This window comes from Pelodiscus sinensis, chromosome 3 (assembly GCF_052426305.1).
Source record: "Pelodiscus sinensis isolate ZL-2025 chromosome 3, ASM5242630v1, whole genome shotgun sequence".
Lineage (NCBI taxonomy): Eukaryota > Metazoa > Chordata > Testudines > Trionychidae > Pelodiscus > Pelodiscus sinensis.
The window spans coordinates 14,095,710-14,123,051 of NC_143054.1; the positions used below are offsets into that span (position 1 = coordinate 14,095,710).

At 44.6% G+C, this 27,342-nt stretch overlaps 1 protein-coding gene across 2 annotated transcripts in view; it reads right to left on the bottom strand.

Annotated features, from left to right (window-relative positions):
• Positions 1–27,342, bottom strand: part of RCAN2 (regulator of calcineurin 2) — a 155,253-nt gene that overhangs the window by 39,564 nt on the left and 88,347 nt on the right. The window contains exon 1 of one of the 2 annotated variants that reach the window (XM_006120674.5): positions 22,842–23,158. The exons of the other annotated variant lie outside the window; for it this stretch is intronic. Coding sequence (XP_006120736.1) covers positions 22,842–22,928 — 87 coding nt within the window. The 5' untranslated portion in view covers positions 22,929–23,158. Of the gene's footprint in view, positions 1–22,841; positions 23,159–27,342 lie in introns of those variants that run through there. 2 annotated transcript variants of the gene reach the window in all.

The window sequence follows — 27,342 nt, forward strand, 5'->3', positions numbered from 1 at the left end:
TACCATGGAGGGGATGGACCGAAGACAATGACCAAGCCATTTGTCTCATGCCATCCATCTCCAGCCTTCCACAAACAGAGGCCAGGGACACCATTTCTACCCCCTGGCTAATAGCACTCCATGGACCCAACCTCCATCACTTTATCTCACTTCTCTTTAAACTCTGTTCTAGTTCTAGCCTTCACAGCCTCCTGCAGCAAGGAGTTCCACAGGTTGACTATTTGCTTTGTGAAGAAGAACTTTCTGTTATTACAGGCAGTCCCCGAGTTACGCGGATCCGACTTATGTCGGATCCGCAGTTACGAACGTGGCCCTCCCTCTCCCTGGTCTCCAGCAGACCAGGGAGAGGAAGCAAAGCGGCGGAACACACGGGCAGCGGACAGCCCAGACGCGTCTGGGTTGTCCGCTGCCCGCGTGCTCCGCGGCTTTGCTCTGCTTTGCTCCCCGTCCCCCTGGTCTGCAGACCAGGGGGACAGGGAGCAAAGTGGCGGGACATGCGGGCAGTGGACAGCCCTGGGCTGTCTGCTGCCCGCGTGTTCCGCTGTTTTGCTCCCCGTCCCCCTGGTCTGCAGACCAGGGGGATGGGGAGCAAAGCAGAGCAAAGTCGCGGAGCACGCGGGCAGCGGCTTTGCTCTGCTTTGCTCCCCGTCCCCCTGGTCTGCAGACCAGGGGGACGGGGAGCAAAGCAGAGTAAAGCCGCGGAGCACGCGGGCAGCGGACAGCCCAGTAGGAAAAGCCCCGTTCGTAACTGTGGATGGAACGTAACTCGGGGACTGCCTGTATTCCCACTAACTTCAAAGGGAGCCCTCATACAGTACATAATAGACATATGACAACAGCCGTGCTAAGAGCTACCGTGTGCACTGAAATGGAGAAATATGCCCATCAACATGTACAATTTAGCCTACAATCACCTTTGTGTGCGGAAAAGTCTCAGAGGGGTCACTGCGTTAGTCTGTAACTTTAAAAGCAATGGAGTAGTCCTGTGGCTGCTTAGAGACTAACATATATATAGAGAGAATCACGAGCTTTCATGGGTAAAACCCACTTCCTCAGATGAACTGGATGTGTGAGAGACATTCTGGATGTCATATGGAGAGGGGTAAAAGGCATGGCGACACAGCATTTTGGACTAGCAGGGCTCACACCAGCATGAGCAAGGCAGGCAGATGAAAAGAATCCTGTATTTATTTTTTTCATGTTATTTAATGTGTTATTTCATGTCCTAATACTTTATAGTTTTTGGGTGCTTCTGTGTATCTTCTTATTAAATTAGACCAGTGTTTCTTAAACTATGTTCTGTGGAACGCTGGTGTTCTGTGAACAACTCACAGGTGTGCCGTGACCTCTTCTTTGTTTTTGTTACTTCTTTGGGGTTTTTCGTGTGACAAAAAAAAATTTTTTTTTGAAGAAAATTGTCATAGGTGTTCCAACGGTATTTTCTAATTAAGGAAGTTTTTCTGCTTTTTCCAGCAACTAACGGAAGCCCGTTTGGGCCATGCAGCAACCGCATTTTGGCCTGACCTCCCGAGGTCTTCCTGGTTACTCCCCAGCTTTTTTTTGGCTCGACAAATTTTTATCAAACCCTAAGTGTTCTGCATAAAAAATATTATTGTTTGGTGTTCCGTGGTCTCAAAAAGTTTAAGAAACACTGAATTAGAGAGATTGTAAAGCTTCTGGAGGGGTATCTTCGCATTTGGCATTTACAACAGTCGGGCTCCAGTCTATGACTGGGGTTCCTACTTACAGATGATACCAAACTGGGTGGGGTTGCAACTTCTTTGGAGGATAGGGACATAATTCAAAATGACCTTAGCGAGTTAGAGAAATGGTCAGAGGTAAACAGGATGAGGTTTAATAAAGAGAAATGCAAAGTGCTCCACTTAGGAAGGAACAATCAGTTCCATACATACAAAATGGGAAGCGACTGTCTAGGAAGGAGCATGGCGGAAAGGGATCTAGGGGTCATAGTGGACCACAAGTTGAATATGAGTCAACAGTGTGATGCTGTTGCAAAAAAAGCAAATATGATTCTAGGTTGTATCAACAGGTGTGTTGTAAGCAAAACTCGTGAAGTCATTCTGCCGCTTTACTCTGCACTAGTTAGGCCTCAGCTGGAGTACTATGTCCAGTTCTGGGCGCCACATTTCAAGAAAGATGTGGAGAAATTGGAAAGGGTACAGGGAAGAGTGACAAGAATGATTAAAGGTTTAGAGAACATGACCTATGAAGCCAGGCTTCATGAACTGGGCTTGTTTAGTTTGGAAAAAAGAAGATTAAGGGGGGACATGATAGTGGTTTTCAAATATCTAAAAGGGTGTCACAAGGAGGCAGGAGAAAATTTGTTCCTCTTGGTTACTGAGGACAGGACAAGGAGTAATTGGCTTAAAGTGCAGCAGGGGAGGTTTAGATTGGACATTAGGAAAAAATTCCTAACTGTCAGGGTGGTCAAATATTGGAATAAATTGCCAAGGGAGGTGGTGGAATCTCCCTCTCTGGAGATATTTAAGAACAGGTTAGATAGACATCTGTCAGGGATGGTGTAGACGGAGCTTGGTCCTGCCTTGAGGGGGGGGGGGGCTGGACTCGATGACCTCTTGAGGTCCCTTTCAGTCCTATTATTCTATGATTCTATAAGAATGGCCGTACTGGGTCAGACCAAAGGTCTGATGACAGTGGCCAGCACCAGGTGCCCCAGAGAGGGTGGACCGAAGACAATGATCAAGCGATTTGTCTCCTGCCATCCATCTCTAGCCTCTACGATATAATGCACAGAACTAATTCACAATGTGATAAGCATCCAACTCCCTATTCCTTTAGGATGAAAGTGTAACACTGACGAGCAAAACCAAACCTGGGACCTCTGGAGTTCATGAATGAGCCTTTACCACTTGAGCTAAAAGCCATGGCTCTCAGCTAACACTGTAGAGCAGACTCATTATTCTCTTTGTAAATGGTCTAAGTGCCACTACAGGGACACCACACCAATAGGTGTGTGGGTTGCAAAAGCACATACTGTCATGTCACAATCCCATAACCAATTTTGCCTGAGTAAAAATGCTGTGGACCTTTTGTAAAAGAGGATTTACAACAGACAGTGGGCTACAGGATGGAATGTTTCCTTCCTCCAACTGGGAGTGAGCGCAGGACAGCTGTTCCTTGGCAGCTTCTTCAGACCCTGAACTCAGGCAGTGGCAACTCACATACGTGGTTTTGGCTGTGACAAAGCCACATAAAAAACTGGTACAAGTGTGAGGTAAGGGTGAAGTGCCCTTGTGAAGCAGCAGAACCCCTAATCGATTGCACACGGCAACTCGCCAAAGAGTGATTTGAGAACAGCTCTGAAAAGATGAAAAGAACTCTTCAGACGGGCTAGGCTTCAGTATGCCTTTGTGTTCAGCTTCCAATATAGCCATCCAACAAAGGGGCACAAGATACTATCTCCCCAAGTGCGTAATGAAACTCATATTTGCGTTTCAGGAAAGGCCGACAAGTGTCGGGGCAGAAAATGCTGCTGCGTTGCCTTTTCAGTTTTTAACCAGCTCACATCTCTGTTTACCTTCACAAAATGACGCACGTTCCTACTGCTCAGCTCCGTTCATCTGGAAACCAAAGGCTCCTTCAAGATAAAATAAATTGTTCTTCTAGCAGTGCCAAGGGGGTGATTTAATACAGTTTGGAGAGTTCTCAATTCAATTTCACACCCCTGTGATTGTACCAGCCCCCCTCCACCTAATCAACCCGTTGAGGCTTGGATTTTTTTTTTCTGTACAACAGTATGAATTGATACAGTAGAAAAGCAAAAGGACTTTCATGTCTGAAGCTTTCTGAGAGTACAGACACTGTACCAAGCATGATCACTTTCATAAAACTGTTTTAAAAGTGGCCAACTAGCTGGTCAAATGCACAGCTGGAACAGGCTTACTAGTCGCATTGCTAGTGTAACTCACACACCTGCTGGGTATGGTTCACTGCTCCATGCCGTGGTGCTTAAAGCACTTACAGAGAGAAAGAGAGAAAATGAGTTTTCTCTACAACCTTAGCACAGCACCAGCTGACTTTGTAGCTCAAGCTCTAGAGCATGAGTTCCCAAACTGGGGGTGCGTGCCCCCCTGGTGGGGGGGCAGTGAAGAAATTCCAGGGGGAGTGCGAGGTGACCCAGCCCACCCTTAAGATTTGCTGCCCTGGTCAGTTCTTTTTTTTTTTTCCTCAACAAGTTTTACTGCTATTTTTTGGGGGGGGGGGGGGGTTCTCAAAAATCAAAAAGGGGGTGTGATGCTGAAAAGTTCGGGAACCACTGCTCTAGAGCCTCATGCACTGAGTTCCAGAGGTCCCAGGTTCTGTTCTACCTGTCAGAGTTACGCTAGCATTGGAAACATGGAATGTTTTGTACAGCTGGCTTTTTTGCCTCTCCAGGAAGCCGCATCAGATTCTGTGCCTGAAAACCGTTGCATTGCACTCCTCAATTCTGCTGTAAGATCCCTTAGGCTGACAAGGGGAAAAGTGAGCATGGGTCTGTGATGGAGCTAATGCACCCCCAGAATTCAATGTTAGTAACCTTATTTTTGTGTCAGGAAATCCTCCACAGGTTAAAATGGGTAGCACCTTGAAAAATTAAACTGAGCATCAAGGCAAGAGAAAAAGTGCTCGAAGGCTGCCATTATGGAAGGAGCATCCGTTCTGGTGCAAGTCCAAACAATAATGGCTAGATAATGTACCTAGTAAACTCCGATTGGCATTTCAATATATCTCCCTATCCTCATCCAATAACGAACCTATTATAGTGCTGGCGCTACATCTGGCTCTTCTGTTGGAAGAATTTGAATCCAGCTCATAAAGGCTTGTCAAACAACTCGTAATACGAAGAAGGATTGCTCTCCCCTTATGTAGCCTGTTTTGAGATGAGAAATTGAAAGACTGCTATTATCCTAATCAACAGACAGTTAAGGAAGAAACTGGCTTAATGAAGTGGTAGTTGGCTGCCCCTGGAAAAATAAGGCTAGGAAAAGTAACAAGGATGAATCCTGGGAGAGTAGAGGATGAATCCTGAGATAACCTTAGGCAAGAAAACAGAGTAATTGAACACAAAATGATCTATTGTGAGTAACCATATAAAAGATCTTCAGATTCATAATACTAAAGCCTGGGGAAAAGAACTACAATCACAATCATATCTGGCACTTTTATTACCACATTCATGTCAATGAGCATCACAAAACTTACATTTAGCTTCGTGGTTCCTTTGTGAGCCAAGTCCAAGTTCTTGGTGCTTATCTTTAAAGCACACTATTGCCTAAGCCCAGAATAGCTAACAGGTCACCTAAAGTTCCGAGACAACAGCCATGATTGACAATTACACTCCTCTGGCAAAACAGAACTCTCCCCATAAGGATAAGTCTAAACAGCTGAGTCCAGCGTGGGCTGCAAGTTGTTTAACTGCAGTGTAGATGTTTGGAATCCGAACTCTGGGATCCTCTACTTATGCAGGATCTCTATCAATATCAGTGATACAGGATCAGGCTTATGGGAATGAAATGCTAAATACCAGGAAAACAGGCTCAAAAGAAAACTACAAGCAGAAGAATGTTGTTTTGTGGCTGCACTGCTATTTTATAAGCTCACCAGGAACTGCAATGTTATGAACACACCCTAAATATGCGCTACTCATTTTCAGGCTTTGTCGCTCCATTCAGACAAGAAAGATACACTGAGGAAAAACCATGGAACAGTTTAAAAAGAAAAGCTTGGCTTGCTCATTCCTGATTTATTGTTCTATCCAACGTGATTCACATTTGTATCATTTCAGCGGTTTTCCCAATCACAGTCATGCGGGAAAGCTCAAGTGACCAACTGCAAATAACTGCACCAGCACAATTAAAAAAAGATAGTGCCTACCTGCTTGAAATTTGAAAGGCCAAACCAAAACACACTGAAGGTACCCTCTGCAAAGTCAGACAGCGGACAGAATTCATCTGCTGTTATACTGATAGTATTTACTACTACAGCTCAATTCCCAGGAGGATTCTACAAATACTTTCCAAACATTTATTAATCCTCACAAATGCCCTGCTGAAGTAGGTTCAAGAGGACACGTGACCAGTTATCTTGTTCTCACAAGACATGCCACGATGAGAGACACCGCGCGGAAGTCCAGCCTCTGAGAGAACTGGGGCTGACTAGAAGCAAGGTTTCAGACTCTTTGGGAGTCATAGTCAGGTTGCTGAGGTAGAAATTGCACTGCCCAGGCTAAGTGTGACACTTCCTTTGCTCCAGCACTTCACAGTTTAATCACAGCAGAAAAGCTTCCTATAAACAGAGACAAAGTCATTTCATTGTCCCGTCAGTTCCTTCCTTAAAACTCTCCTTTGTCGTCAGACTTACAAAAGGCCAGACCATGGTTAGGCACCTGTTCTGCTGTGACCACTGCCTACTATTCTTTCATGGTTTCCTTGTGCTCCCCAGTCTGTCTGTGTCCATTTATCTTCTCTTATACTTGGATGGTAAATTCCTCAGGCAGGCACTACCTTTTTGCTGTGTTTTTACAGCATTCCTCACTACAGGTTTGAGATGGGGCCTCCTTGATGCAAAATAAATATTCAATAAAATAAATAGTAATAATAATAGATCAATAATGAACTCTCCAGAGAAAGTGAGTAGATGGGTCTGCTTTATTATACCAGGAAGGACAAACAGTGCAAGTATATTCTAAACACAACTGGAAACAGGATAAACTAATTTCACATACGGTTAAACTAAGGCAGCGTTTTAAAAACGTGGGTCGCAGGGCCACCAGGGTAAGCCTCTCGTAGGCCTGCTCTGCTTGGTTTACTTCAAGTGTCCACAGCCACAGAGCCTCACGGCTCCCTTTGGCTGCGGTTTGCCTTAGGGGAGCTTGGCTGGAAAAGGTGAACCACCGCCAATGGTAGCCATGAGGCTCTGTGACTACCGACTCGTTAAGTAAACAAAATGATGCAGGCCTGCCAGTGGCTTACCCTGGCAGCCCCACGACCAAAGTTTGAAAAATGCTGAGCTAAGGCGGTTGCTCCCAACCTTTTTGAGCATATGGACCCCTTTTCAATCTATTAACATTTTACAGACTTCCCTCTCCCTCCCTCCCCCCGCCACAAACAATATAGATGTGCCTGAAGCCTGCATGTCCCTCAGCCCACTCTGCTTCCTGAGTGGTATCCCCCATCCCTCAGCTGAGCTGAGAGGCTCCGTGCCGGTAGCCAGAAAGTCTCTCAGCCCGCACTGCTTCCTGAGCCACTGAGCTAAGGCATAGCTGATCAAAAATCATGTATTGGGAAGGGGCAAGGGATGCGTGGAAAAGAATTCCATCCTTTTCCAAAAGGTGGGAAGGAAATGATATGGAACAAGGCAGTAGTCTCCTTCCTGCTTTAAACAGAACAGCTTTTGCAATACTGGTACAGGTTGAACCTCTCTAGTCCAGAACTCTCTGGACCAGAAATATCCATCGTCCAGAATGATTTTAGTTAGTCGGATGTCCACTTTTCATGGGTGTGGCCAAGTTTCCTGTGATCCCATAAAGGTTGTTTACAGTCACCAGTCCTGGCTCGCAGTATTCTTTGCTGTGATTTAGCTCTAATTTACCCAGTAAGCAGTGAAAGTGTTGGCAATGATGCTAGACAATACTGATCTCCTGTTGTCCAGAAAATTCTCTGGTTCGGCACTGGTTAGGTCCCGAGGGTGCTGGACTAGAGAGGTTCAACCCGTACCTCGCATGAGATACAGAGCTCTTTTTAGGGCCCATTCCTAAAGTCCTTGGGTTGGTTTCTCCTCTCACATCAATTAGGTGTAGAGCTGGAATAATTCTCCACAATAATTGGATTGCACAAATGCAACGCCGCTGCAAGATTAGAATTAGCTCCCTGTGATGGGGTGTTAACCCCCCCATTAGCGTAGGAGGCATTAAGGAACCTGAGAAGGGACCATTTAACTGGATAGGCCACAGCTAAGGGGAATTAGATGGCCTAAGTAATCCCCTGAATAATGATGGAACTGAGCTGAGCAGGAATAGGCAGGGCTAGGATAAAGCCAGAAAGCTGGCAGCAGAAAGGAGCAGCAGTGCAGGAGTCTGTAGCCACTGTCTGGACATCAAACAAGAAAGAAGGAAACCTAATTAACCAAAGGGTGGTGTGTGAGGTCTCTATCAAAAGCCAGTAGCCCACTGGTCATTATAATCGCTGTAAAGTGTTTTTACGGAGAACATTTAAGGAGTTGTGTGTCTACACTGAAAACTGTGCTTTTGAAGTCTTGGAGTTAAGGTAGGTGACTAGGAAGTGAGTAGGGATGTAAAATCCCAGTTAATCAGTTAACCCAATTAAATGTTAGGTTAACCCAATGTTTAACCAGTTATCCGACTAATGGGATCCAGGTGGGGCACCACTTCCGCCTGGCTGAAGCAACCCCCTTCCCCCCCAGACCATAGGGTCCTGCTCCCAGCCCTGCGTGAGGGCCGAGGCTGCTGGTGGCTCCCAGTCCCACTCATAGCAGCCCCCATCCACGGCAGGCCGGGCTCCCCATAGACAGAGGCTTCACTGAATGCTTGCAGGGCGCCCGGGCTTGCCAGACAGGGACTGCTCCGGACAAGATCAGTCCTGGTTGGCCCCCCTGTGTGGCTGGAGCAGCCCCACTGGTTACCGGTTAATCAGAACCAGTAAACCTTTCACACCCCTAGAAGTGATATACCTCATGCCTGAAGAGAACATCTCGGAGGTTAAAGCCCTGTGCAGGTTCAAATTTATATCCGCGATTATAAATCTGTATCTGTGGAACCACAGGGCTCTCCCAGTATGGCTGTATTGTTCCCAACCTCACCGACAGCTATACCTGGTCATGCTCTTGTACTCAAGCAGCACGCATGCCCCCAGACAGGAGACACAGAGAGCTATGTGGAAGGGACGTGGCAGGGCTGGTTCCGCAGATACCAATTTGCATCCATGGCTATCTGCATCTGCAGCTATCAATCTGTATTGGCGCAAGGTTCTATCTGAGGTAACAGACACCTATTTCCCTGTCTGGCCTTTATGTACTGTCCGCTTCACACTGCTGGCCTGTTTGCATACTGAGCTGGAGCGAATGGGGTGACTGTGAAATCAACAAGGGCCTGTCTACACTAGGAAATTATTTCGAAATAATGAAATTCGAAATAATATCTCCCGAAATAACTATTTTGAAATAAGCTTAATCCCCAAGGAAAGCAGGAGTACAGATTTTGAAATAACCAGCCCATTATTTCAAAATAACAGGCTTGAGAGTGTGTATGCTCTGCATATTATTTCGAAATAAGGGGGGGTTATTTCAAAATAACTCCCTAGTGTAGACCAGGGCCAAGAGAGAATTTCCTCAGAAAGAAACAAACAGCAGGGGGTGTCCAGTTTATGGATAAAGACAAAGAACAGGGCTGGTGTATGTAGGAGAGCAAGAGACACACTGAACCTCCACCGAGGAGGGAAACTGATAACATGCCTGTCTCATGGAAGAACAGTTAGGGCTTGCCTGGTTGTACAATGGAGCAAAGATTTTGGGTGTCCAATTCTTTACTAGACATGAGAGTATCTCATTAAGTCTAAACTGTATGTTTTTTATTTTATATGTAACCATTTGTTTCCAATACTCCTACTCGCTATTCTTTGTATCTTTGTGCATTGTTAATTAAACTTTTACTTGATTTCACTATATACAAATCTAAATGCTGTGAGTTAAATGGAGTAGTGAGCGGAGGTGGAACTGGTGTGCTGGGTGTCCTGCTTCTTTGAAAGCTGTAAATCACTGTGCAAAGCTGATGGACCCTAGTAGTCATCAGGTGGGACTGAACCTGTGACCTGAAGGGCCAAAGCCATGTGCCTCTACCACATGAGCAAAAAGCCAACTTGCTCTCAGCAAATGTTGTAGAGCAGACTTCACTCTCCATTGTCAGTGGTCTCGGTGCCTCTGGGTTACAGGTAAATGCTGAACTGTCCAGTAGACCTGAGTTACATATGCCAGGGTGATGTTCCAAGGTTGCTGTGTGTCTATTGCTAACCTGCAGAGAGTGAGGCCTGTGATGACCAAGAGGGGAGTAATTGTGCTGCTGGTAGCCAGTGGAGTTGGTGAGCTGATCCCCAGTGGGCACAGACAGTGCTTCCACACACCAAGGGCAGGTGTCAGTGAGATGACTGATAAGTCAAATACCCCTGGGAAGATCACAATGTGCAAGGCAGCTAAGTGCACACATGCTACATGTTGAGCGAACGAGTAAGTCTACGAAAGTTCAGCAGGAGCCTAACTTGGAATAAATATAAACTGAGGAAGGTGAGAGAAGGCAGAAGTTACATTAACTTGAAATTGTCTATATTTATTTAGGCTTATCTCTGAATCTGGCTCAGTGTCTTTACTGCTGCCATTTTATGTGCCTAAATAAAAAATAGAGGGCTAAATAAATAGCAGAGGGTTAAATCCTGCACTTCTGGGGGGAAGGGAGAGTTAACCTGACTTATGGAATGAATAAAAACATCAAGCTCTGATCCAAAACTGCCAGGCACCTTTGTGAGGCTTTGCATCAACTGCAGACACTGAAGAGTGAAACCAGTCTGAGCCCTTCTCTAGAAATTCAGACTAAGAATTTATTGGCCCATTTTTCTTTCTCTGACTCCTTCCCTCAGTCTGGCCTGTAGGTAAACAGCTGTCATGGGGGCAAGATTTTTCTGAAAAGTAAACAGCTTTGCAATACTGAAGTGCATTCTACACAAGTTCCCTTGGTGACACATTCCCAGTGGAAACACAAAGAAAAACCAGGAGAAATTTAAATTAATCATTCCAGGGTGGTCTGGCCAAAACTGCAGTTAGAAAAATAAAACATCAGGTGATTCATTCATTGCCAGTTTTCTGTTCCACTGATTGACTGTCACAGGGGGGTAGAGCAGATATTCACTGGTCAAAACTGTTCTTGATATGAGCAATAGAATCCGCTTCCACAAGGGAGGGAGGCAAGATAACCCCGCTCTAATGTTAGGAAGGAAGACCACACACATTATGGTCCAAATTTCACCATCAGACACGTGGGCTGCTGAAATGAATCGGAGAGATGGGGTGTGCTTCTAAAGTCTGGATTTCGCTCTTCAATATATGAGTCTTACTTTCCTCTTCAGAACAATCTTGTCTCCACTCACAAAGAGTGTCAAAAGGAAACCATTGGTCAAAAGCTATCACTGAAAAAGAACAAAAGGAAGGCTGGGAGTCCCCAATGTCCTTCTGACTTCCATATAAGGCTTCACACACAATTGTCTTTATATTTTGGGATGAATCAACATAAAAAGAAGGACTGGATATTCATATGCCTAACAAGAACATCTAGAGTTACAGTAAAAAAAAATTTCAAAACCAATAGGCTTGGAAAGGTTATAAAACACTTATGCTTCAGTGCATAAGCCAACCTCTAAATACTAGAGGTCAAGAAGAAACTTTTCCTATGACCGGAGATTTGGGAGAGTTTGTCTGTGCATCTGAATGTGCACCTGTCTATCTCTTTGTTCAAGAACTCCTCCTAAACTGTAAGAGCTAGGACCATCACATTCAGTATACAGCTTCCTCTTATCATAATGTAAATCAAGGCCAAGGTTTGGTTGTGCCAAGAAAACTGGATGTGCCCGCAATGGGATTGCTTCTCATAAAACCATACAGAAAAGAGACAATCACCAGGCAGGTGAAAGGGGCTGTCTGGGAGCACACCACCCTCCAGGACTGCCCCAATCTTGAGCCTCCCCGCCCCCCCCAGATGCCCTTTAAGGAGGGCACCGGGGGGGGGCTAAATCCTCCCTCCCCCATTTGTAGGGGGACATTGCTGGCTGTTCCCTTTCGCCAGGGGAAAGTGCACAGTTTGTTGCATTCCTTACTCTACCTGGGGAGTGCAGGGGGCAGGTGAACCGGACCTGCCCCAGCTGGGGGACATGAACCCATCCCCTAGCTGTGCCCAGCAGAGCTGCAGTAGTCATAGAAAGGTGCTTCTCACCTGGCCCCAAGCTGCTACAGTGGGAGAGGGCTGGGGCTATCCTCTCTCCCTGGAGCAACCTGCATATTGAACCTCTCATCCTTAGCCCCACCCCACAGCAAAGATTTAAATGGAGCATGGACATTTTCATTTTATTTTCCAAAAAATAAAAATTAACAGTGTTAGGAACTGGAGCAACACCAGGTAAATCTTCTAGTTACCTATAAAAGGCTTCTCTGGCACCTACCTCTCCACCCAGCACTGGACTAGATGGAGCATGGATCTGATCCAGTCTAGCAATTGTGGGGGTGGGGAGAATCCCCAAACTGTTCTTCTTCAGTTTGGCAAGCAGTGGTACACACCTCTGAAGAAAGCTCCAGTTTGTGAACAACACGTATCACTTCAAGACAAATGGCTAATTTCCATTTGGCAGAGATTTTGTCTTTGAAACACGAAAATAGGAAAGAACAATAATTCTGTTCTACAACTAAAACACTGCAGTTTCTCTAAATATCTTTTTTTCATTTATTAACATGGAGAAAAAAGTATCAATCAGCAAATCACAGTGAAAAGGATATTATTGGATTGGACCTGTTTAGTACAATGCACCCTTGCATCTAATGCTACTACAGAAATCACTGGTGAGGAGGCAGGGACGTTTTGTGATTGCAGAAGAGATTGGGTGACCACAACAGTGGGCTTTGTTCCTGTGTGACTTTTCATGTCATTTACAGCCACATTTCCAAATATATTTAGGCACCCAAAGATGCAGGTAAAATGGGATTCACAAGTGAATAAGTCACTTAACTACCAATGAAAGTCAGTGGTGTCTAATGATGACAGATAAGTGTTTAATCTGCATCGGTGCTTTTGTAGGTGTATTTGAAGTTGTAGGTGGTGTAAATCTGGCTCTTAAAAGTTCAATTGTGCAAAATTGTATTCCATGTGAGTAATCACACTGAAATCAATGGCACTACTCATGTGAGTATAATTTTTCAGAACTAGAATGATATGACAGTAATGGGACCATTTCTTTTGACTTCCGGGGCTTAGGATCAGACCATGCTGAGGATCACACACAAAATTAAGAGTTTGTTGAAACAGGCCATTTGCTCTCACTGCTTCAGCTTTTTCCCCATCTGTAAAATGGGGATAATAATACTTACCTACTCTTTTGGAATTACTGATTGTAAAGTTCTTTGATTACAGTATGTATGAAATGCAGAGTATCAAGTGGCAGGAGTAACAACTAAATTATCTTAAGTCTTTTTTTTGTTATAATGTAATTTTAAACAATTAAATGCCTGTTGATACATTTTAATCATCAGCACTTTATAATCTGCATAGCGGTGTTAATGATAATTGCATCCATGCTCTGGATTGATTTATTAAAATGTATTATTTACATCATGGAAGTATCTAGGAACCCCAATCATGGACCCAGCATCAAAGCACTGTATAAACAAGTACCAAAAAGGACCGTCCCTGCCTCAGATTACTCATAATCCACAAGTCACAGAGGACATAAGAGAAGGACAAAACAGACAAACAGGATACGAGATAGGGTAGGATGATGGGGCAACAGTAAAACTAACACATTTTAGAAGAAAAATAGAAAACATGCCATTTTAGTATTGAATAATGATTTGTAAAAGAGTAATCTATGGCCTATCAAGCCAACAATAACAATTCGGGGGGACCGGTTGTAGGTTTTTGGGGTGCAACTTGCTTAGCACAGCCAAAAGAGAAAACTGACATATAGCTACATCTAGACGTAACAAAGTCCAGCTAAAAGTAAGCCAGACCAATATATTTCTTACGGACAAAGACGACCTTATTCTCCTGCTCAAAATAAAATATCTGTAGTTCTTTAGATTTCAAAGCAATAGATGATTATCAGTCCTTAACCTTCAGTAGCCACATACGTACTGTTTACATGCATGTGTACAAACTGTGTGTGTGTGTGAATAAAATACACACACACTTACCTCTTCAGCTTCTCCTTGCATATGCAGTCAATACTCTTCCTGTTTGGGCAAATACACCATGACAGCTTTTTCTATATGAAATCGTCCTCCTATCAGCAATAATCATTTGTGCCCTTCTACGATATCTTTGAAAAAGGATTAATTAAAAGTGCACACACCATTTCACTAGAGAATGGAATCATGAATGTTCATAATGAGCATTATTACAATATTTACCATATTATTCCCTATCCAATATCTAATACAGCCAAGCCTCTTATTTGTTTTTACGATTGATGCTGCACATTGAACAGACATCTCCATTCAGCTGTACTCAGTGATGCCACAATCTTTCTCCCGAGACACACAAATAATTTGGGAACCAGCAAAGTAAATAAATATAGCTTAGATCACTGCTGTTGACAAAATGTATCAAGTCTGGTTATTCACTGCTAAAGCAAAAGAGATTGTTTAATGTCGCTAATCTTTTAATTCTTTAATTAAAACTAGGGGACTGTGCCCCTGCTCGCTACACTCACCAACCCCTCTCTCTGAGGGTAGGTGTGTGGCCAGGGCGAGGGTGCAGGAATGAGCTGAGGGCAGGGTGTCTAGCCAGGGAGGAGGGTGCAAGAGCAAGCTGGGGGCGTGGGGACTTGGTGGAAGGGGTGAGTAAGAGGGTTAGGGGTGCAAGGTCTCGGCAGTATGGTGAGTGAGGAGGTTAGGAGTGTGGGGTCTCGGCCAAGGGTGTGTGTGAGGCAGCTGGAGGTGCGGGGAGGGGCGAGTGTGGGTGGCTCCCAGCCCTCCCCATGAAGGGGGAAGGCCTCACAGCTCCCAGTCCCCTTCCCACAATGAGGAGGGAGGGCGCGCAGCTCCTGGCCTGCCAGAGTACCAGGGAGGGAGGGATGGAGGGAGGCAGGGCAGCTGAGGGCGAGGCTGTGGGACATAGAGTGATGTAATGATGTCACTCTGTTGCCCCACAGGAAATTTTTTTTAATACACACACACACACACACACACACACACACACACACACACACACAGAGAGAGAGAGAGAGAGAGAGAGAGAGCGCAATAGGCAGGTTCAGAAAATATGTTCTCTCTTTTCCTGACAGCTAGCTTGAAAGGGGAGAGGCTTCAGCTGTGTTTATGTAAATAGTTTACTTCTGCCCTGCTTACATATTCAGTAGACAGAGCAGTGTCAAAGTGATCAATTTTGGCTGGTGTTGGGTACAGATCACTTTAGCACTGAATGCAGTGGTAGTGATAGAGGGTTACCCATGTTACACTTCTTGTGTAGGAAGACAGGGCAGCAGGACTGTGCTTAGCCTGTCTCAAATGAAGGGGCCACCCTCAATTGAAAGAACCGGGCGCGTGAATGTCTGAGCCATGGGAAAGTAAGAGAGGTGGGGACAGGTGTCCTAGCCAGAAGGCTGCAAAGCCTACCCAAGAGTTCTCCCTGGATTGGTTTAATCTGCCCCTCTCACTCCACTGGTCAAAGAAAGAGCTAAATAGGTTTAATGAGGAGCTCCTTTGTCATGCTAAATGCTCAATCCCAGATGAACTCCCTTGTGGTAGTAAAGGTTGGACCTCCTTGGTCCTGCACCCTCTGGACCTGACCAGTCCCGGATGAGTAGGGATGTAACATTTCGATTATTTGTCTAATCGAACAGTCGATGCAAATTGCATCAAATATTCATTAGTCGATCAGAGCATGTCTCCCTTTGAAGCATAGCAACAACCCCAGGGCTGTTGCTACACTTCAAAGGCGAAAGTGCTGCAGGGAGCACAGGGCCAGTGGGGGACTCAAGCAGTCTCCCGCTGGCCCTGTGCACCTCATGGCATTTCAAAGCGGCAGCAGCGCATGGAGCCCGGGGTCAGCTGGGGACTCCACGCAGCACTGCCGCTTTGAAATGCCGTGTGCAGTCTGGGGCCAGCTAGGAATGCCGCTTTGAAGGACCTCCTCCTCTCCACCTCTCCTCCCGTTGCTGCCTCTTCCTGAGAGAGGCAGCAAGAGGGGGGAAGCGACTAGTCGACTATCCTGCCAATTATCCGATTAGCATTTGCTTATCAGATAGTCGACTAATTGACCTGTCATTCACATCCCTACAGATGAGGGATTTTGCCAGACCAGGGATGGTCATATCAGGTCCCCCTGCTACTGTCCCCCCTCCAGCCCTGAACTGGCTGCCTGTTCCTGGCTGTCCCCCCACCACCAGTGCTATTGCCCTGCTAGTCCCTCCCACTTCCTGCAAAGCCAGGCATCCCAGATCCCTGTGCACGGGGCTCCTGGCTGCACCTGACACCCTGCTACAGTGCCCCGGGCTCCTGGACACACTGTACAGCACCACTGCAGCACGCTGGGCTCCTCGATGCACCGGGCAGCCTCACTATGGTGAGCTGGGCTCTTGGATGTGCCAGGCAGTCCCTCTGTGGTGAGCCAGGCTCTTGCATATGCTAGGCTCCTGGCCCCACCAGGCAGCCCCACTAGGTTGTCCCTAGCAGCCCAGCTGTGGCACTCCAGACAGCCCAGCTGCGGGGATCCCAGCACCCAATCTTCCACTGGGACTCTCTGGTCCTGGAACATCTGTGGCCCTGCTGGACCACGGAGTCCCAGTTAACAGAGCTTCCACCTGTACTTTGTTTCTGCCCAGCTGCAAAGAGCTAAGCAATCGCAGAGCTGAAATCATTTGAGTGTTTCTGCTCAGCCTGCAAAGAACTGAAAATTACTACGAGACTGATGTGCAGCCGTCACAGCAGAGAGGCAGGTAGGAGCAGAAGGTGGCTGACATTCGGTTGATGAACGAGAGGCTGGAGAAGGGGCTATGAGTGGTCAAGCGGGCGGTGGTGGTGAAGCATGACAGGCAGCCAGCAAAGCGGCTGATGGAGAGGTGCAACAGTGGTGAGCGGGAAGCCAGCAGGCCGCGGAGTGGCAAGAATTGTGAACAAGTGGCCAGCAGGAGAGAGTGGCGAGTGGCCAGCAAAGAGACTGGCATAGAGCGACAGTGACTGAGTGCTAGAGCAATGGATCGAGTGCCTCTTTACTGGCCCATTATGAACAGCTGGCGATTCCCTCTAGGACAGGAGCAGAGGGAGAGATTTTGAGTGCTTCCCCACCCCCAGGCCAATGCGGGGGAGGGGAAATGCAATAAGTCTCTTCTTCCCACCAGGGGTATGCAGCGCCTGGAAGGAACCGCCCCTTCCAGTCGAGGCTCCGCCCTTTCCGTCCAAGGCCACACCTTTTCTGGGGGCGGAGCTGGTCCACAACCACTACCTAAAATGGTGAGGTGGCCCCTCCTGCAAAAATTATGGCCCATCCCTGCTTTACTCCTTGGCCATCCAGGGAAAGTCAATGCTGGGAAGGGAAAACATGCAGCGCCTAAAAGAGCTACATCAAGTGCCTCGCAGTCTTCCCTCCTGTGCTAGAAGCAGCACCCCAACGTGCACTGCCACATCACTGGCTAAGAGTCTGGCCTACCACAGGAACTGAAATAATGGGGCATATCCCAAAGCGCTAATAGCGCCAGGATGCTTCCGGGGCTCCTGAGAAGCATGCACAACGTTCAGGGCTTTCAGTTGCTTTCCATTTATACAATCTTCCCCAGACAAGGAAAACAGCTGATAATTTGGAGGTTGAGCATCTGTGTTGATTTTGTACCTCTTTACAAACATAATCAGCTGGCAACCAGGATTTTATACCAAAAACCAGAGCCCAGATTACCCAGCCTACAAACATAAGTAAAATATTTATCTTTACAACTCTCTTATAAGTCTCAGAGGGGTAGCCATGTTAGTCTGTAACTAAAAAAACTTAAAAAAAACAACAATGGTTGTGTAGCACTTAGAACATAAGAACGGCCGTACTGGGTCAGACCAAAGATCCTTCCGCCCAGTATCCTGTCTGCTGACAGTGGCCAGCACCAGGTGCCCCAGAGAGCGTGGACCGAAGACAATGATCAAGCGATTTGTCTCCTGCCATCTCTCTCCAGCCTCTGACAAACAGAGGCCAAGGACACCATTTTATCCCCTGGCTAATAGCCTTTTATAGACCTAACCTCCATGAAATTATCTAGCTTCTCTTTAAACTCTATTAGAGACTTTGGTTAGTCTCTAAGGGTATGTCTACACTACCACCCTAGTTCGAACTAGGGTGGTAATGTAGGCAACCGGAGTTGCAAATGAAGCCCGGGGTTTGAATTTCCTGGGCTTCATTTGCATATTGCCGGGCGCCGCCATTTTTAAATGTCCGCTAGTGTGGACTCTGTGCCCCGCGGCTACATGCGGCATGGACTAGGTAGTTCGGATTAGGCTTCCTATTCCGAGTAACGGTTCCACGGGGAGTAACGGTAGTTCAGAGTAGGAAGCCTAATCAGAACTACCTAGTCCGTGCCGCGTGTAACCGCGGGGCACGGAGTCCGTACTAGCGGACATTTAAAAATGGCGGCGCCCGGCAATATGCAAATGAAGCCCGGGAAATTCAAATCCCGGGCTTCATTTGCAACTCCGGTTGCCTACATTACCACCCTAGTTCGAACTAGGGTGGTAGTGTAGACATACCCTAAGGTGTTATTGGACCATGGCTGTTTTTTAAGTTTTCTTAGTTTATGTTGATATCTAGCATCTTACTTGTATGTTCAAATGTAATCTCCATATCCTCTCTCTCCGAAGCCAAAGCGATCCTGCTTTTAAAACATGAACTAATATACACATCGACTGCTTTCCAAGTCAGAAGAAAGAGACTCTCCCCTCACATACACCTTTGTTATGTATTCTACTTAATCAAGTAGTACACAGGAACAGTTAACAAGCATTTCACATTTCTTCAACTTGAGCTACTGCACTTGGGTTCAATTCACAGATGATTTCCATGTAGTAATTATATTTCTGCCTGATTTCTTAAACTTCTGCCAAGTCGAAGCAGCTATCAGACATAAAAGCACTCTAGAGAGCAATTATAAATTACAGTGTTGCCAGTTATCATTTTATTGCAATTCTTATGTTATTTGGTATTTTTCTTAAAATGCCACCCCCTGGAATCATGAGATTATGTGACCATCTCAGATATGCTTGCAAAAACACAATCCCCATGACTGTGGAGAAAAATCTGAAAACATGAACTCTAAAGGCTCAAGAACCAGAAGATAAATAATAGACTCAAAATATATTATTAAATAATAATCTCATGCTTTTTAAGATCACCTCATGATTTTTTCTGATGTCTGAGGCTGGCAATATGAAAAAAAGCAGTTAATACTGTGCCCTTCTAAAATGCCTTTCATTGTCTGTCTTTAAAAAAAATTAAGCTTCCCAATATTTTAGTGAGTTAGCCAGTTTCACCATGGGAGAAAGTGTGGTAGAGAGAAATTAAGTGACTTGCTCAAGACTGCCGAAGAGACCATTCTCAGGGGACAACCACTACTGCCATTGTGAATGTGAACGTCACAAATCTAGAAGCAGTGACTACACTTTCCAAAGGGAGAGCATCAAGGAAAGAGCAGAACTATGACCAGAACCCCTCCAAATGTACATTCAACAGTGAAGCTGGGGTAGGAATATACCTACTGCACCTTGTCTAAATGCAGATAGCACATCTGGCTCCAATGTACATTAGCTCAAAGTCCCGATAGCCAGTAAGAATAGTTCTCCCACTGCTGCATGGCTCTTTTGTGCTTCATCGAAGTGCACGCTATTGGTTAAAGCAAAACATTGCCTATTCTGCATATACACCACAACTTTCTCTTAACATTGAGATACCTTCCATATGCCACACTGTACCATATCTGCAGTGCATTCAGTTACCTCACAATCCTTTTTCAATAATATTTAGTATTTGCATTGTGTGGAGCCTAGACACTTCAATCAGGGCTCGGACCCCAAAATGCTAGGTGCTATACGAAAATGAAGTGTAGAGATTCTCAGCCCAGAAGAGGATGCAGTCTAAGAATCTCCTATTTGTAACTTAAAAGTCTCCCTCATTTTTATACTACTCTCTCTCTCTCCCTTATTCACTGATGTCTGAGTATCCCTTCTCGAAATAAATACAATTTTCATTAATAAACATATTTTCTTGCTTTACAATAAAATTACAACCTCGAGGTATTAAAATAAAGTAGAATTCTCATTATACAACTGAGCTACGTAACTTCCTGAGTGGAAATTAGTCTGACGTTTCCATGTCTATTATTTGCATTTACCTATTTTATCTGTCTCTGAATCCATCTGGGGTGTTTCTCCTTGATATTTAAGAACCATTAACATTTGCATTAACCTAACGTCCTCTCTGAACAGCCATATTTATTATTCAAAGGCCCAATTCATGCAAGATAAAGTGGACATGTGATTTAACCCTGTGGTTGAACAGCTTAGTCTATTCACCATCACTCTCTGGGGCCTCATTTCAACTCTATAACTGTGGTTTCAATGAAATGAGAAGAGCTCAGTTGACACCACCCAACGTCCATTGCATGTAACTGGAGTCTTATGGCTAAAAGTCTCCTTGCTGCTGTGGAAGACTGACTCCTAAATGACTTATGGCCCATACTGCAAAACCTAATGAACTACCACATACGTATGTTCCCATTATTATTGAGATAATGTGCCTTTCAGACACTGAAAGAGATAGTTCCCTGAAGTCCAGGGGTCAGGTAAACAGTACAGAAGCAGGCAATCTTACAGAGCAATATCTTGAACCACAGGAAAATAGAAATTCAGTTTCCTTCTTTGCAGGTCAACTTTGAGGCATTAATGGCATTGGAAAAAGAGTGTTGTGACTGTATTGCTCTCCCTCCCCTCGAATTCCCATGCTCATCTGCCCCAAAAGTCCACTATTTCTGTGGTAAAAAAATCAATGTCAAGTCCTATCTATTTGTTGAGTTTTATCCTAATGCCCATCACTGTAGTGTCTTAGAGCCTTCTTTGTACAAATCAAAAGCAATAGTGAGGTCCCTCACAGAACTCAGAAACCAGTCTGCCCTGGTTTTGCTGGGAGTTTCCTTGGAGAACCAAAGAGCAGAAGCAATAGCTGTCACCAACCTTGTTAGGATCAGGAATGTTAATTTTTTTAACAGTCTTTTCTCCCTACTCTTTATTTAGATGTTTAACTTAAAGAACTTATTAACAAAGGCAAACAAAACCCCCTGCATCTGAACAGCATGATTCATAATCCCTTTTCTCAATCGCTGAATTGTGGATCCATACGCCTATTCCGTCAACATCTCTGTTACGTTTGCTCTCTTTCACTCCACATTCCTCAGCCTGCCTTCCTGCATGACACTACCCATGCGGAGTCTAATCCAACTGTTACTGAAGTCAGTAGGAGTCTTTTAATTGACTTTCATGGAAGCTGCATTGGGCTCTGTCATTACTGTAGTACAAATATGCTCTAAAATTGCACCATCTTTTTACTGCATACTCTGTATTCAGCATAACACTTGGAAAGATGTCAAAAGGCATTCTTCGCTCTGTTGTCAGTTCCTGTGACTATTTCTTAAAATTCCACACCTCAGCACTATGATGTTTTTAGATGAACAAGCATAAGCACAATCAAACAATTCCATATACATTGCACCACTTCAAGTACAGGAATCACGCCAGTGCTGGCATGAATATTGTCAAGCATTCCTGAAATACACACCAGCAACTAGACTTTTTGAATCTGTTTACAAATGGTATTAAAGCTATTGTGTTTAAAAAAAGAGAGAGAGAGAGAGATAGCCTCTTAAACTAAACAGCTTCCTCCTATTAACACATGAGCACTTGTGAAAAGTGCACATAGTTCCACTTGACCATGCATTAACAGAGCAATACAGTGTTAAATAAAGAGCACACAGTCTGCTAGAAAATGACTAACAACAAAATTCTCAATCCTTACTTACACTGAACCGTTACTCATGCAAATATGTCCCATTTATTTTCATGGGACTATTCACATGGGTACTTAGAGGAATGAGTTCTGATTCCTGTCCTAAATTAGCACAAACCCTGCTTTTATCCTCCTCTCGGATAGTGCACCCTGTTCAGTTGTTTGTATCTATGTTCTCTAAATAAGATGCATCTGCATGCTTTTTACCGCTGAGATCTTTGAGATGATTTTTAAAGATACATTTACAATTCCTTTTTCAAAACTTAATTTGTCGGGATTCTCTTTTGGTAATATAAGAATAAATGAAAAAGATAATTGGTTTCATCAGGGAGCAATTACCCATGAGTATTTGACAACTGCTGCAGAAAACCGAGGATGACAAGTGTAGCATATTAAGCTTCAGAATGAATCAAGCACTGGTTTCAATTCATTCATATTATACCTAAGTTGCCCAGCTTTTTACATACAGCTACATTGCAGATGCACCAAAAAATGCTTGCTCCACTTTAACCCCTTAATAAAATGTAATACTTGATTTAATTGTAAAAAGAAGGAATCATGAAGACCACAGTAATTGCTGTTATTCAATTGTGGGGGGAGGGAGGGAAACGAGCCATAAAGCTAAGACACAAACAAATGTATTGTTTCCCTTCCTAAAGCATCAAGCAGAAACTGGTATTTATGACAGCTCAGAGCTAGGAAAGTGACACTGGATTAAAAATACCTTTGAGAAATTAAAAAAGAAGTCATTTTTTTATCAAGGTGAAACATTCACAGACTTCAGTTATGCAACACATTTCCTCTATCACTAAATGGTCAACAGAAGGCTGTTCTGTCAGCATATCAAAACCTAATGAAAAGCAATCATCAGTCTCTCTCACTTGCTATAATTAAGATATCCATGCACGGCATGTGCTTTTACTAGAATTCTATCAGCCTGCTTCTTTGAAACTGCTCTCCCCCAACTCCTACTGCTCTCAAGGCTTTTACAAGAAGCGGCTGTAACAAATGGATTGCAGGTGCATACCTTAACTTCTTGATTGGTAAAAACCTCCACATCCACCACACAGGCAACCAGAGTGGAGACATCACAGTCCATGCTACGGGCTGGCATCCCCCCCCTTGTACACAAAGAGTTAGGCAACCTCAGAGTTATGAATGATTCGAAAGCCTCCGATTCAGTACGGCTAGTGAACAGTCCAAAATTCTGCTTTTCAGGGCTGTCGACAGCCGTAAGCCTCTGAAACACTCTTTGCACCGAACTGAGTCACTCCTCGCTTCTGCCTAGTGCACCCACCAGCCAAGCAGGCACAGCCTAGTAACAGCGCTATTCCATCTCTCCTGGCAATGACATCACCGCAAAGACTGACATAAGCTACATCTATTTTTTTCAACCCTTTTATCTCCGGGCAGCGCAGTGGATCAAATTGAACATGATTATGTGCTAAGTCTGAACTCGGACTGAATCAATTCAGGCAGAATTCACTGGCAACTGAGTCATAGCTGTTGTTTCATCTGAGTGCTTATGCCAGAAAAAAAAATCTCCTCACACTGAAAGCTCCAATCTGTGTGTAAATTAATTCAGCATTTAAAGCAGCCAAACTTTAGAACTGAAGAGTTTATTTACTCTCCTTTAAAAATAAAAAAGGATCAGGGGAAATGAAGATGCTGAGGTTTTTGTTTGTTACTGTACTGCATGTGCTAATGTTCTGTGGTAGAATTTTTCTAACAGCTGTATGTTTGTATTGGAAAAGCTACAGAACACAACCCCTCTGAACAGAAGATGGTCCAGCTGCCTTGCTGATTTGACCACTGCAAGACTGGATCCTGTAACTGTACACACAGGTAGCAATAACTAAAACCAGACAGTTGTAAGGGCTAGCAGCATGTGAATAAGAATTTGGCACACTTCCCAAAAAAGAATTGAAGGAAACAGTCTCTTCGAATAGGATTCTTCATTGGCCCACCATTACCTTACCCATCGTTAGAGCTATTCCTTAATAAGCACATGGCAACAGAGCTTCCTTTGGTGTCAGTTTAATCTAGGGGTGCGCAATAAGCAGCTCATGGGTCAGATTCAGTTCGCTAGGGTTAGCCCTTGGTGGGCCACCCAATGCTTTATTTACCTGTACGTTGACAGGTACGGCCACTCACAGCTCCTGTTGGCAGCAGTTCACCTTTCCCAGCCACTGCAGGAAGCAGCACGGGTTGGGCTACCCCTTCCCACAACTCCCATTGTGTACGCAGAATGAGCAGCGGACTGTTTGTCCCTTTTGAGACCTGCCTCCATTGTGAGCATGGTTGTGGCTGGGCAGGGCCTTCTGGACCCAGAGCTGTTCTTTAACGCTCAGCATACACCCCATCGCACCCCTGCAAAATATGTAGCACAACGGGGCCCATGAGCAGAGCTTCTAGATGACACAGTAACACAAATGAACAAATGGACTTCATCACCTTGTTGATCTCCCACTAAAATATAAATGATAACTAACCCCACCGTTTGCGGCAATATTTCAAGTTCATTTTTTGTTCCTAAAGTTTTCGAATTAAACGTGGTGGATAACGGTTTGGATCTGTGTTGATCCACTTCTTGTATGCACACTTATTTAAATAATCCCCGCTTCATTAAAATAAACATGGCCGCCACACTGTACTGACGATCAGCTGATCCGGCACAGCACGGCAGTCTAGACACAGATCTGTCGGCTGGGGAAGCCTTTGCCCACTGAGGTTTCTTCACACAGCAACCCTGTGGAACTCCTTGCTAGAGGATGTTGTGAAGACCAGGACTTTAACAGGTTTCAAAAAAGAACTAGATGAATTCATGGAGGTTCGATCCATCGATGGCTATTAGCCAGGATGGGTAGGAATAGTGTTCCTAGCCTGTCAGAGGCTGGACATGGATGACAAGAGAGGGATCACTTGATGAATCCCTGTTTTATTCACTCCTTCTGCGGCATCGGGCATTGGCCACTGTTGGAAGATGGACCTTTGGTCTGACCCAGTATGGCTGGCATCTTTGGTTGATCCCAAGAGGCGGTTGGCATTTTGATAGCAAATGGGAAATGATAGGCAGAATAGGGCTATGCCATAAAGGGCTTTGTAAGTGAACACAACTACATTATGCTTGATGTGGTAGAAAAAAAAGAGCAAGGGGAGAGAGGCAAAGAGAGTGGTGACACAGTAAAAGCAACAAGCTACTAATAAGATCTTTTACAGCAGTATTTTGAATGGATATAAGCAGGACGAGATTGGATTTGTCACGGCTGGAGAAAAAGGATGTTGCTGTAATTAAGATAGGATAGGAGGACAGCCTGGATAAGAGCTATAGATGTGTAGGTGAACACACAATTTAGCATGGGTGCGAGGATCTAGAGAGAGGACCAAGTTGAAGATGATGACCAGGTTATGGACCTACATGACAGAAAGGACAGTGTGTATTTACCACAATGATCAAGAAATATTAGGAGGCAAGATCTTATGGAAATGAGCCCCACAGGTTATATGTTGTGTAATAAATTATTTCCTCTTTAAAGTTTTCAATTTGTTCACTTTAAAGTCCACAAACTGTTCCCTTCTCCTCCTATTATGAAAATCAGTCCATAGGAACACCAACTGACCTTTTGTTATTAATTTTTGTACTTCCATCATGCCCCTATTATACATTTTGTCTCTAAACTGAACAATCCCAATATTTCACTGCTTTCTCATAAAAGGCATTTTTCAGTGCCTCTAATTATTTAGTTTCCTGTTTCTTTTTACCTATTCCTAGCACAATCATATTGTATGCTTTTGAATACCACTGCATATTGAAATGTTTTTACTGCGCTGTCTACAGCATCAATCAACTTTCTTTCTTCTTCTTTTTTTTTTTTTTGCCAAATGGTTATATTCATATAAAACCCAACAGGGTTTATGGGCAATTCAACTTATTTCTTCCAATGTGCATCGCCTTCCATCTGTTAAAACTAATTTTCATCTTCCATTTATTTTCATATTCCATTTCCATCTTATATTTATCCAAGCTTTGTTAGATCTCTCTAAAATCCCATACAGTTTTGTGTAATCTTAAATTAACATAATTAATTCCTGATCATTACTGTGTTTAGTTCAGTTTGTATGAGAATAAAAAAAATACTTACCAGTGGCTTGACAATATTTAGACTTACGTCACCGAACTCTCACAACCAGCTATGGCCAGGTAACAGACATTATAAGATTTCAATCCCTACTCTCTTAATCCAGGAATGCTATTCAGAATGGGTGTAGTAACACAATGGGACAGAGGCATCTCTTAAATTGGCTTGCCCCAAGCCACTGAACTCTAGCCACTGAACCACCTTAGAGTGTGACATTAAACTTCATCTGGAAACTACAAAGACAGTCAATGAAATGAAGTCAATGGAGTCACACTCTTTCTACAGGTGGAATGAGTGCCTCAGTTATTTATCCTAATTCAGGGCTACTCAACACACGGCCGGCCCGTGGGCCGCATGCAGTTTGGGTTTACATGGAGCTCAACACGCAGCCCATGAGTGGGATCCTTTGAACATGGCCTCCACTGGAAACACACTCCACAACAGTGAGGCATCTCTCAGGCAGGGTGAGCATTAAAAGATGCAAGTGGATGGACTGGCTGGAACAGACGGGTACAGGGTGTCGGAGTTTCTAGCCCCAGGGAGGAGGTGCTGAAAGCGCAGGGACATTGTGGAAAGTGCTGGTTGCTTAGCCTTGTAGGCAGAGCCTGAGAGGTGCTGACTGGCTCACACTGGCCACTTTGGGGTCCAGCCCCCACAGCATAAAGCTTAATCTTTGTATTCATGCCCGTCAGTGTAAAAGAAGCTATTTGCATATATATTTGCATTCGCTTAAGTTGCGGCCCACGGCATGTGCTGTGAGCATCATTGTGGCCCCTGGGCTTCCAAAGTTGAGTAGCCCTGTCCTAGTTCCTTTGCAACATGTTTTGATTAGTCACTTAAACTTTTTCATAAAAAGGTCTTGCTTTGCCCATCATAAAAATTGTGCACTGCTACAGATGAGTTCCATGTAGCTATTAGCCAGGGGAAAAAATGGTGTCCTTGGCCTCTGTTTGTCAGAGGCTGGAGAGGGATGGCAGGAGACAAATCGCTTGATCATTGTCTTCGGTCCACCCTCTCTGGGGCACCTGGTGCTGGCCACTGTTGGTAGACAGGCTACTGGGCTAGATGGACCTTTGGTCTGACCCAGTACGGCCGTTCTTATGTTCTTATGTTAATGTGCGGATGCTTCAGGCGCGGTAATTAAAAGAAAATGAGACCTCCCATCAAATGGTCTGGGTCTGGACATTGAGAAGATTTTTGTTATGTGTTTCCGTATGAAACCATCAAATGAACTTTAAAGCTTGCAGCACTGCTGAACAGCAAAGCTCTGGGAGTCCAATTTTCCTCTCCTCTACATCGGCATGACTATGATACCAATGGAGCCGTTCTTGATTTACACAGAGTGAGAGAAGAATCATGCTTCAGCCTTCAAATAGAATTGCTCAGACT